The sequence below is a fragment of the Macrosteles quadrilineatus genome, unplaced genomic scaffold, assembly GCF_028750875.1.
Source record: "Macrosteles quadrilineatus isolate MER2022 unplaced genomic scaffold, UCM_ALF_1.0 Scaffold_4__1_contigs__length_99947679, whole genome shotgun sequence".
In the NCBI taxonomy this organism is placed as follows: Eukaryota; Metazoa; Arthropoda; class Insecta; order Hemiptera; family Cicadellidae; genus Macrosteles; species Macrosteles quadrilineatus.
This window is the reverse complement of record NW_026542597.1, coordinates 21,125,533-21,138,569: the sequence shown is the minus strand read 5'-3', so window position 1 is coordinate 21,138,569 and position 13,037 is coordinate 21,125,533. Positions and strand designations below refer to the sequence as shown.

Sequence of the window (13,037 nt, the reverse complement as noted above, 5' to 3'; positions counted from 1 at the left end):
ATATAACTATACATTCTAAACTGATGCTAAAGTTCAAGCCAGTTTCTTTATCAAAATTGTGTTAATTGATGTGAGCTACCAATAGTGTGCTGGTGATTAACTGATTTCTTTTGAATACATAATCATTTTTACTAGGTCAAACTGATGATGACTCACGACTTATTGAGCTATAGCAACTAACTTTTATACCCCATCAACATGGTCAGCAACAAAAAACAAGGTAGAAAATAGAGTTTAAACACTAGCGCATTCCGTGACTGGCTCACTCAACTATCTTCTTTTTTAATAAAAAATTGGTGACAGGCAGTCCATATGGATGAGATATCTACCTACTTTAGTATCCAACAGTCAATGATGTGGGCATATTACCTTTTTGATTAATTGTAATGATGTTATAGCTATAGGTCTGTAGTTGTTGCAGATGAGGTGATCTCCTTTTCTGTGGAGTGGCTTGATCAAGGTCGTTTTCAGAGCATCTGAGAACTGGCCACATTCAAAAGAGGCATTTATTCAATTAGATACAGTGAAACATGATCTAGTGTTATGTTATGTTTCACATGATTCAGTGAAACATATTTTCACGGATTTAAAAATATTTACAGTTATCGGCTTATACATTTATGAAACAATAAAATTTACACTACTCAACAATAAAATTTCAATTGGCAACACAACCCATTCGTATAACACAAGAGCTCATCGTTTAGTTGAACAACACAAATTGGAATTTTTTAAAAAGAAAACCACTTACATGGGCAATTTATGTTTTCATAACCTCCCTCAAAATATTAAATCAGAGAAAACCCATAAAAGGTTGTTAAAATTACTTAAAGAATATCTAATTAAATCTGCTTTTTACTCTCTCCAAGACTTTATCTCATAACAACTTTATTTTTCTTGTAAATATATGATTTTTGTAACTCTCTCTCTCTCTCTGTCTCTATCCTCTTGTAGTTTTTGTAACTAATGTTTATTTTGTATCTTAAACATAATTTTTATTTAAAGGTTTCTTCTATGTATATATTGTAAATACTGTATGATGTGGGAAACTCAGTTACATGTGACGTAGTATGAAACTATTTTATATTATTTTACCTTATGTTGTATGACCTTATGTTATATTTACCTTATGTGTGACTCTATTCTTTGTAAATGTTACAAGAAACAGAATAAAGATGATATTGAATTGAATTGAATTGAATACTAAGATACTGGGTTGGATATGAGGTCTGCAACTTTTTTTAACAATTTGGGTGACATCTCACCTTTTTTGTTAGCCCACCGTTAGTTTTTTATCACTTCATGATCTGTTCAACTTCTGTTGATGGCATACTTTCAATACTGTAAAAAATCAAATACTTTTTACTACAGTCAACTGTAAAAGTGGACTTCCTTGCACGTATTGTAGTACAGAAAGTATCTAATTGCTGCATTTACTTATTTTTACCGGACGTACTCTTTTTTTGCCGCACACCAGTATTCCAACCAAACAACACAAAACAGCGTGCTGTTATTATGCACGCAATCCGTGTACGCTTGGCATCAACTACGATCAGCTGCATTTCGTTCAACGCTTGGATTTAACCACAACCTAACCTAAAACGTGTTGTTTAATGTTTGAAAGACTATTTTTTTCAATGATTTAGTGACTGTAAGAGAAATATAATGTGTAACACGAGTGCACAGTACCACTTCACACACTAGTTACACAAATAACTATTGCATTAGTACTTTTTAATTATTTGGAAGATTTTCTTTTAATCATATCCCAGATGAATTAACTCTGATAAATTTATTATTTCAAGAAACATTGCAAACCATTGCAACTTTTTTCAGACTTGCAAAACACAGCTGACGAAATTATAAAATAAAACAAAATCACAAGTTTCTAAATTACTCTCATCATGTACCCCAAAGTCTTCAGGTAGTCGTCAAGTTTGGTATTAATACAAGGAGTACAAAGTTTGTTCTAAAATGAATCTCCTTTTAAGCTAAATAAATCCCATAGAATGTCGTTCCCATGGGTCTTCTAGAGACAATTAATAATTTAAGAGTTATATTTCTGTCCGGTTAAAGCAGAGTAAGTATTTTGTTTACTATTTCGATTCTTGTTATTTACAACTTTGAAACGAATAAAGTCTACTTAAGAAGTCTAATAATTAGAATTGTATTATTGTATTGCTATAAGTCTTACTTAGTTAACTCTTCTTGTTCTATTTACAGTCAGTGGTAAAACCACGTATAAGAGCTTGTCATAAACAATTAATTGATTTGATTGTTAGCTGGTTAGTTGAAAACAGCTGATTGAAATGGCTTTAATACTTTTATTTGACGATTAAGCAAAATTTGGCAAATAATTTATACTACAATGATACTACTTTGGATAGTATTTTTTTGGAGATTATCCTTTGCTTGGGCTCTAACCTAGTAAAATAATCAGCAATTGATTGGAGTTTTTTTCACAAAGTTGAGTATGTACATTATTTGCTGGTAATACACAATGGTTTTCTTTTGCACTCTACATTTATAAAGTACTCCTTTACAGGCCAGTTATAAGCACATGTTATGCTTCTTTTGTTTTCATTTTCGTTGTTATTTCGTAACCATCATGGAAACTCATAAGCCCTTTTAAATTTTAAACATTTTCAAATAGGTTGTATAGAAAAATACGTTTTTCTGAGGTATAATAGTGTTTCAAACCGAAAATGTGTGGCCAAAAAGCAAGGGTTAGCATCGAATCCTAAACAGTTTGGAAATTAAAAGTAAATGTCTAATAAAAATTTAAAATTAATAGGGTTTCAAAATTTGTTTCTCTTGAAATTAGTTTTCCTTAAAAACAGAATCATGAAAATTCGTCAAGTAGTTGATTCACAATTTTATGTCAAAACCCCCTTTCACATTTTAATGTACCAGATAAGAGGTAATTTAAAGCATAAAGTAAAACCACTGCCTCCCTCTTGCAGAATGTTTTATCAATCTTCCAGCCAACAATCGTCGGATAGTTCAAGGCCTGACGCCTTCGTCCGCCAGTAGGCAGTTAGTTGGTCATACCTGGACAGTTGGTTTGTTGGGTATTGTTGGAGTAGGTCTCAGTCCATACCGCACCGCCGCGCTGCCCGCCTTCTCATTGTAACAGTGAGTAAATATATTTTGAGATTAAAGTTTATTTTTAAATAAATAATCCATAAATTGTATAGTGCAGTGAAACAACATGGGTTTTAAATTTACTACAGTACTGTAGATATGGAGTTAAATGCAAATTTTGATTTTTTTTTAGTATTATGGTTGTACTGTGATATTTTCTTAGTACTTAGATTATATTTATTTTAATAATAACTTACATTGGAGATATTGGCAATGAATAATGAAATGTATAACTAAACTTAAAAGTTCAAAAAAGCCAATACAAAATAAATCATTGTAATCCCCAAGCGCTTTCAAAAACTATGTTTCCGTCATCAGGCTGTGTTTATTTATTTTTTTTTTGTTTAATAAATAGTTTTGATTGAGTTTACTTAAAATGAGTTTTAATAATTAGTAATTCTATATTGGCTTTTTGTATCAGTTTAAACACAGCCTGATGATGGAAACGTAGTGTCTGAAAGCGCTTGTGGATTAAAATAATTTATTATATATTGGCTTTTTTGAACTTTTACGTTAAGTTATACATTTCATTATTTAAATAATGTTTAAGATTTTTCATTTTTTTAATAGTTTATAGGGGGTCTATTCATGATTTTTTTACGTTTTAAAAGAGAAAATTTATAATTAGCAATCGAGTTTATTCAGTTTCAACTGAAATTACGACCTTGTTTTTATATTAATTTTCATTGTAAGTAATTGTACCGAAATATTTTAATATTCTACCAATCTACACACATTTTTATGATTTTAAATGTTTAAAATGATTTAAAAGAACTAGGAAGAAACGATTTGGTGGTCATTTAATTTATTACATTGTTTGTTAACGTTTTGCTTAACATATTATTGTTATTTATATTCATAGTTTATTATTGATGGTACCGTTGAGCTTTTCCAAGGATATTTATCAGTGTTATTATGTTTAACATTGCTATAAATTGCTCATGAATTGCATGCTACTGGTTCAAATTGTTAACGCCATTTTAATGTATAACGTAACAATATTTTGAGTGCAGACAAACCATTTGTGGTGTATACAATTTTGTAAATAATTTAATGAAAATTATTGTGTAAAATTAATTCATCAATCATTAAGTTAATAAATTAAAATTCATTAATCATTGACATTAATCATTCAATTAATCAATTTAAATTAATTGTTTGTTTGATTATAAATTGATTACGGTATATTTAAATTTAGACGCAAAGCTTAGTGGAATTCGCTCAGTAAAATGGTGCGTTTCTGAAACACCTTTTGTCCATCAAATTTCAGTTTGTGTAATTACTAGATTTCCCTTTGTTTCTACCTTGTCCCTCAATTATAAAAAAAGGGGTAAAAGGGGTTGGGGGGGGGGGTTTCTTAAGGGGTTATTTGGCCTTCGAAAATTTCGTATCTGGTTCAATTTCACAGTTTTTAATTTATTCTCTTATTAACTTGTTTAACTTGTAAACAGTTAACTAATTAACTGTTTCTTATGTGAATAGAATAGTTTAGTGTATAAACATAAACAGAGTTTTACGACAATTTGTATACTCTATAATTACAATTTAATTTATTTAAAAATTTTATAAATTTTGTTGCTAAACATAATGCAATTGAACCGTGGTAATTTCCAGTATTTCACCTAAATTACTTTAATTTTTAATAATTAAACAAAGTGAAATTTGTTGTAGTTTATAAAATATCAGAATCGTTATAAATGAGTTCATCAATTTATTGTGTTTAACTTAGTATAAAGTGTAGCAATACTTTCACTAGAGACCATTTATTGTGCTCACATCTTTAATTAATATTGCAATAAAATCGTAGAGTAATATTTTCCCTTACTTAGCAATATTTTTTACTTGTAATTCACTAATAAATTAAATATATTAATTTATCACCAGTGAAAAAAAATTTTAAATTTTAAATAAAAAGTTAAGAATATAGTTCATAAAGTCTACTCATGCTTCAAAAGTAACAAACACAAAAATTACAATAAAAAAACATATTTTATTATTATAAATTAAACACTTATTATCCTACAAATACAATAAATCCAATTGCCTTAAATGTATTTGAGTTAACCTTAAGCATCCGTCGTCCATTTAACAAATCCTTAAAATAACAGACATTTTAAATGACCGCAAACACCGAACTAACACAACTAGCTCTATTGGATAATGATATAAACAGCGAGACCGGAAACATCAGTGCATATACACGGTAATAGAACCAGCTGTGGTTTGAGAGTACACCTTCCAAGCACGTGGACATCTGTTTTATTTAGAAAAGGGTAAGTTTTTTTTAATGTGAAGGTGAAGCAAAGAGTGAGTGGATAGAGTGAAAAAACTGATAAATGTAAGTGGCTGTACCAAGAAGCGAATGTATGGCATTGGCATTAATGTAACCATTACATTGGTTACAGTCCGGCAACTGAATTTGTCAGACTCTCCAATCATTGTTTAAATGTTTATAACAATACTGTATTACATTTTCCATACAGGAACAGGATAAGTATTGTTAAGTATACAATTCGAACTGCTCGTAGCTCGTAGTTTTTTTTTTCTTAAGAGGTACCTAATAGCTAAATCAAAGTATGCCTCTTCAGCAGTTCTTGAGATAACTCATAGACGCTGAGTCAGGCTGGCAAACATTGCACATTTTGGCTCTCAGGTGTTGCCAACCTTACAAAACATAACCTCAACTGCTTCACGAAGGTCAAGATAGGGAAAGCTGACAACAATAGTCTTCAGATGCAAATATGTCAGTGTCAGCGGTTGAAGAGATGAGTGTAGGATGAGTGGAACGATCTTGTAGTCTTGTTAGTGACTAAGTCCGACGTATTCCTTAGACACAGCTGTTAATTAATAGCACATACAGCTAATGGCAACTAAGGGACTACAGTTTATAGTGGAATCCGAACCACATTTTTTGCCTTGGTATTATAACGAATTGGTCTAATCAGCATAACACTGCGCATAGTCGTAGTACTCAGTAGTGCTGACATTAATCCACACCAGGGAGTATCGCATGCCTTTAAATATTCACAATTGATTTGAATTATTATATAACTCATAACCTTCAATTATTTGTTACAAAGGAAGCAATTGATACATACAACATGACAATGTAATTTAACAATGGGACAATCAGTTAAGTAATTTATTTTATCTCGAGCAATATAAACTCATCGTAAATCCTCCCGCGTTGCATTGTCTTTTATCAAACAATCGCTCTATCTTAGATTGCAATTTAGAGTACAGTGCATTGACGATAGGTGCACCAATAAGTAAACATTCTATTAACATGTTTTGTTGTAGTGTTAGAACATAAAGGCACATATAACACAACACAATAATTATCAAATAAATACCATAATAGTTCGATCCCGATTACCAAACTGACGAAAAACTTTGTAAACCTAAATGCAGCCAGCCCATTGCGTTTGAGGTTATGATTATGTGCAACCGTTGACCACAAGATAGTGGTTACAAACCATACCAGGCACAATAAACTGTGCTTGTGTCGACATAGTTGCTACGAAGTGTACAGCGAAAAGTATCAACAAGTATTTTTAAGTAATCATAGAAACAACTGAATCCAAACAGCATAGACAGTTCGTTTTGTTACATTTTAGATTAACATTAAACAATGTTGGGGTTGTCTAGTCGTCTAGTCTGCTTTAAAAAGATAACCATGTTTACTTTAGCTTCTAGATATAGTTCTTCTTCGTATTTGTATGTTATGTTTACAATCATCGTTCACTCTATCACCCTACATTTTAAATCTTAAATCAAACGTTTTGATCATTTATATTTCGCTATAGAATCAATTTTTAGATAATTTAGGCCAAAATAAATGTTTAATAGGAAAAATAACAAAGAACCTTGAAATAAACCTTGCAAGCACTTTGAATAAAGACGTACTACACTTCTTGATAAAACCCTTATTAATATTAAACCAAATCTAAAAAAAATTAAAAATTGTAGAACAAAGTGTAAATTGAAATACAATGGTTCAAAAATTATTTTACCAACATAAGAGCTACGAATTGTCATGAAATTTCATGCCAACTGTTTAAATAGGCTAGATTTACGTCACAAAGACAAAGCTGTTTTTACTAAAATCCATTAAATGTCTGTATTGTAATTATTAGTTGGCTCGGCAGTACAATGGACTAGATATTTATTCGATATCGTTTGGTTGTGTTAAACAATGCATGTCATAATTTATGTACATTTTCTTGTGTTAATAGCTTCGAGTGTGAATTTAAATACTTACAATTTTTGCTTATTGTGAGATTCGTTTGTGTCCTCCATTTTAACAGATTTTTATAAGTAAGTAAAAATTAAATTGTACTAAAACATAAAAAAATAACAACTAGTAAAACACTTACGTTAGGGGGACAAGTGGGGTTAGGAATTTAACCTTTTATCTAGAATTAATTTTACCATTTACAAGTTTAGTGAATGTAAACTTGTAAGATCTTTGTAGTACAATACAATAAGAACTACTGTAAAACTAGCGTGGTAGTTTCGAGTGGCCGCCGTATGTAGGGCAAAAGGCTGCAAATTCACAGACTTTTACTCTTATACATTATTTTTTCATAACCAAAAACCCTTGTAAAAACTATCACATGAATTGTTTTTAGTACCACATAACTATGTATGATAACGTATTGTAAGTGAGCTATCACCGAGGGAAGGAGCGTATTTGACTGTTGATATGATATAAAAGATGCTGGTTTACAATACAATAGTTTGACTAAGCTATCAACTTTGTGTAAATAACCGAAGTCAGTAAAATCGACAAAAGCACAATCTGTTGGTGGCCATACTGCGTTCATTTTATTTAAAACCAGCTGGGTGATTGAGTGGTTATAGTACTCACCTGACAATCAAAAGGTTGCCGGATCGATATTAAAAAGTCCGAACTTTTTTATGGTTCGAAACTGGACCCAGCTGTCCGTGATCTTAAGAAAATAATCCTGACTGATGAAACAGCTGATTTCATTCAATAACAAACACAAAACATATTACCATTCTACACTCATCCTTCACTCATATTTTGGTTAAAATACGCCCCTTGGTGGCGTTCCTATCTAAATTGAAAATTACATTAAGAAAATTCGGGAAAATGCTACAATTGAGAAGGCATTGGAGTCTAGTTCTGTTTGTTTTATCTATAATCAACGGTTTAACTTGACGACAATAGTAGCCTACTGATAGTAGTTGCGTGGTTTGGCGATTAGATGTGGGACAGACAGACAGACAGACGACGGAAATGTTAGTTAATTGACCAATGAATGAGTGTCCTTGCTCTCACACTGCCTCTGCCTTCTACTGACCAACCTGGTAATTGTTAACTACTGTAGGCCTACTTGTACTTCCCTGTCGATTGTTTTCACCTCATTGTTAGCGCATTATTTCTGATTAAACCAGTGTCCTACCCTTAGAGAACTTGGTTGAATGAGGGTCTTGTCCAATTACTTTCGATATTTAAGTAGACACATCATCTATGGACCAGCTTATAACGTGTTCTACCCAAAAAAAACTTGGTTGAATGAGGGTCTAGTCCAATTACTTTCGATATTAAAGTAGACGCATAATCATTCGGCTAGCTGTAAAAGTGTTCTACCCAAAAAAAACTTGGTTGAATGAGGGTCTAGTCCAATTACTTTCGATATTAAAGTAGACGCATAATCATTCGGCTAGCTGTAAATGTGTTCTAACCAAAGAAAATTTGGTTGAATGAGAGTCTGCTCCAATTTCTTTCGATATTAAAGTAGACACATCATTTATGGGCCAGCTGTAAAAGTGTTCTAACCAAAGAAAACTTGGTTGAATGAGGGTCTAGTCCAATGACTTTGATATTAAAGTAGACACGTCATCTATGGGCCAGCTGTAAAAGTGTTCTACCCAAAGAAAACTTGGTTGAATGAGGGACGAGGGTGTAGTCCAATTACTTTGATATTAAAGTAGACACATCATCTATGGGCCAGCTGTATCAGTGTTCTACCCAAAGAAAACTTGGTTGAATGAGGGTGTAGTCCAATTACTTTTGATATTAAAGTAGACACATCATCTAAAAAATGGGTTACCTGTAAAAGTGTTCTACCCAAAGAAAACTTGGTTGAATGAGGGTCTAGTACAGTTACTTTGGATATTAAAGTAGACACATCATCTATGGACGAGCTGTATTAGTATTCTACCCAAAGAAAACTTGGTTGAATGAGGGTCTAGTCCAATTACTTTGGATAATAGACACATCATATATGGGCCAGATTATAACATGTTCTACCCAAAGAAAACTTGGTTGAATGAGGGTGTAGTCCAATTACTTTTGATATTACAGTAGACACATCATCTAAAAAATGGGTTACCTGTAAAAGTGTTCTACCCAAAGAAAACTTGGTTGAATGAGGGTCTAGTCCAATAACTTTCGATATTAAAGTAGACGCATAATCATTCGGCTAGCTGTAAAAGTGTTCTAACCAAAGAAAATTTGGTTGAATGAGGGTCTAGTCCAATTACTTCAATATTAAAGTAGACACATCATATATGGGCCAGCTTACAACGTGTTCTACCCTTAGAACTTGGTTGAATGAGGGTCTAGTCCAATTACTTCAATATTAAAGTAGACACATCATATATGGGCCAGCTTATAACGTGTTCTACCCAAAGAAAACTTGGTTGAATGAGGGTCTAGTCCAATTACTTTGGATATTAAAGTAGACACATCATCTATGGGCCAGCTGTATCAGTGTTCTACCCAAAGAAAACTTGATTGAATGAGGGTCTTGTCCAATTACTTTGGATATTAAAGTAGACACATCATATATGGGCCAGCTTACAACGTGTTCTACCCTTAGAACTTGGTTGAATGAGGGTCTAGTCCAATTACTTTGGATAGTAGACAAGACACATCATCTATGGGCCAGCTTACAACGTGTTCTACCCTTAGAACTTGGTTGAATGAGGGTCTAGTCCAATTACTTCAATATTAAAGTAGACACATCATATATGTGCCAGCTTATAACGTGTTCTACCCAATGAAAACTTGGTTGAATGAGGGTCTAGTCCAATTACTTTGGATATTAAAGTAGACACATCATCTATGGGCCAGCTGCATCAGTGTTCTACCCAAAGAAAACTTGGTTGAATGAGGGTCTAGTCCAATTACTTTGATATTAAAGTAGACACATCATCTATGGGCCAGCTGTATCAGTGTTCTACCCAAAGAAAACTTGGTTGAATGAGGGTCTAGTCCAATTACTTTGATATTAAAGTAGACACATCATCTATGGGCCAGCTGTATCAGTGTTCTACCCAAAGAAAACTTGGTTGAATGAGGGTGTAGTCCAATTACTTTTGATATTAAAGTAGACACATCATCTAAAAAATGGGTTACCTGTAAAAGTGTTCTACCCAAAGAAAAATCGGTTGAATGAGGGTCTAGTCCAATTACTTTGATATTAAAGTAGACACATCATCTATGGACCAGCTGTATCAGTGTTCTACCCAAAGAAAACTTGGTTGAATGAGGATGTAGTCCAATTACTTTTGATATTAAAGTAGACACATCATCTAAAAAATGGGTTACCTGTAAAAGTGTTCTACCCAAAGAAAACTTAGTCCAATTACTTTGGATATTTAAGTATTTAATCACTATTTAGGCGAAATAAGTTACAAGATGAAAATACCTTTAATGTAAAGAAGACCTCTCAAAATTACTTCCAACGTGGTTTCAATTTTGCTAATACAAACAATCCTGTTTATTCAGTGATCCAATCATTTCGTCCATTACGATTGTGTTAGTGTACATTGTGTGTGTACGATTGTGTTTTTACCTACATTATTTACTATCGATATGTTGAACTATTGCCAAGAATGCAACAATAAGATATAATCGATGCATAATTTTTTATGGGTATGCGATTGGCCGATTGCTCACAATCGAAGTTTACAACTGTATTTACAACAGCTGACTTTTACTACGAAGGGACTAAAAAGGCCTTTTACTCCTTAGGGAGTAAAAGACCTTCTTAAGACCCGAAATGCATAATATTGAAAACGGCTGTTGCAAAAATAGTTTTGTGAAGAAATCAAACACACGACTTATGAGATTAGGAAATTGTTAATGTGATATTTTAGTTTGTCTTTGGTTCTACCTTAAAAAGTCGGTAGAAAAATCGGGGACACCCTGTAGGTTTTCAAAAAACCGTCGTAATTAAATCAATACCGGTAACGTGTTTGTGTTTAAAAAGTAAAATACAAACAAACTATACGCTCATTGTCAATGTTTAGGTACGGTATATTTTAATTATTTGACTCGCATGTCTCAATATATTTAAATGCTTGACAATTTAGTTTTTTTTTTTTTTTTATAATTGTAGGTGTGCACTGTAGTTCTGTTATTAATCAAACTATTTGGTAGACATTTAGAAAACTTAGTTTAAGTTATTGTACACTATCCCTTTTTTTGGAGTGGAGTTAACATTAAAACTTGAGATTAAAATCGCCAATAAATAATCTCATGTTTCATCACTTATAATTTACGATAAATTTTACTTTATAATATACTTTATAATTTATGATAAATGCACCGTTTAGCCAAACACGCAATCAGGAAACCATATTAATATTGAATAGTAACTTTCAAGGCCGTTATGTTTACAAACCAGTTACATGCTCTACTTGTTCTGATTTAACTAACGGAATTCACTTTGTAGAGGAATCATTTGATGAAAAATACCACTAACAGACGAAATAAAATTAGATCAAATATAAATTGTGGAGGATAAGAATAGACATACAATTAATTCCCAAGATAAGGTAGTAGATATTAGGTCAAATAAAACTTAATTGAAACTCATACTTTTGGCTCAGGTATTTGGATTGTATATACTGTACAATCAAGCATACTTAAGGTAAATTTGGAAGGATAAATATTAAAGGTTGAATAACTGCCTTCGATCATAAAAAAATAACATTATTTGAATATGATATATTTCGATGTTCTCCCGACTTATAAAATCTAAATAGTTCTTTATACAAGGAGATTATTCTATGCATTAAAGAACTCCCTGCAATAATAGTCATCATCATCATCATCATCATCATCATCTTCTTCTTCTTCTTCTTCTTCTTCTTCTTCTTCTTAGAACAGGTGTAAGAAAGGGACATGTGGCCCTAACTTTGCCTGTGTAAACAAATAGGTACTTTTTCATTTCATTTCATGTCAGAACAATACTATAGGTACTACCATGTTTAATCTATGGTACTACTTGACTGAAGTTCTCTCGTATAGCTATAGACTAACCAACAAAAGTAGACTTCTCATTCATCCCATTGTAAAATTTTAAGCTCGTTTTTCGTGACTAGCTCATTTCCGGTGACACTGATCACTAGTGTTAACGAAATTTTGTTTATATTATTTTAGGGTTAATTTAATTATTTGTGCTTTACTGTTCTAGCTATATAACTAGGGGACGAGTTATTGTTTATGATTATATCATTTTATTTGGTTAAACGAGGTTTTAAATAACTGAAATAGCAAGAAACAAATTGTAAACAAAACACAACCTCTACAGGGCACCGGACAGAACTAACAATAAAATTGTCCTTAGCTTATCCATAATGGTGAGAAATCTACTAATGGAGTATGTTTTATCTATGGTATAACCATTTTCTACCTTATTTTTTGTTACTTACATCATTGGAGGGTCACAACAATTGCTATAGCTCATAATAAGTCGTTCCATCAGTTTGACTTGGTAAAAACCATCGGGTATTCGACAGAAAACAGCAAATTAGATTAGCGCAATCTGTAGGTGGCTTACATCAACTAAGAGAAATTTGATTAAAAACCTGGCGACAACTTTAACATGTGGATGGAATGTCTAGTTGTATCA

General features: G+C 32.1%; 1 protein-coding gene across 1 annotated transcript in view; it reads left to right on the top strand.

Annotated features, from left to right (window-relative positions):
- The first annotated feature begins 3,043 nt into the window (after nt 1-3,043).
- LOC128993303 (organic cation transporter protein-like) overlaps nt 3,044-13,037 on the top strand; it is a 47,506-nt gene continuing 37,512 nt past the window's right edge. Inside the window, exon 1 of the mRNA XM_054417110.1 lies at nt 3,044-3,135. Within this exon, the coding sequence (XP_054273085.1) occupies nt 3,135 (1 nt within the window). The 5' untranslated portion in view covers nt 3,044-3,134. The remainder of the gene's footprint in view (nt 3,136-13,037) is intronic.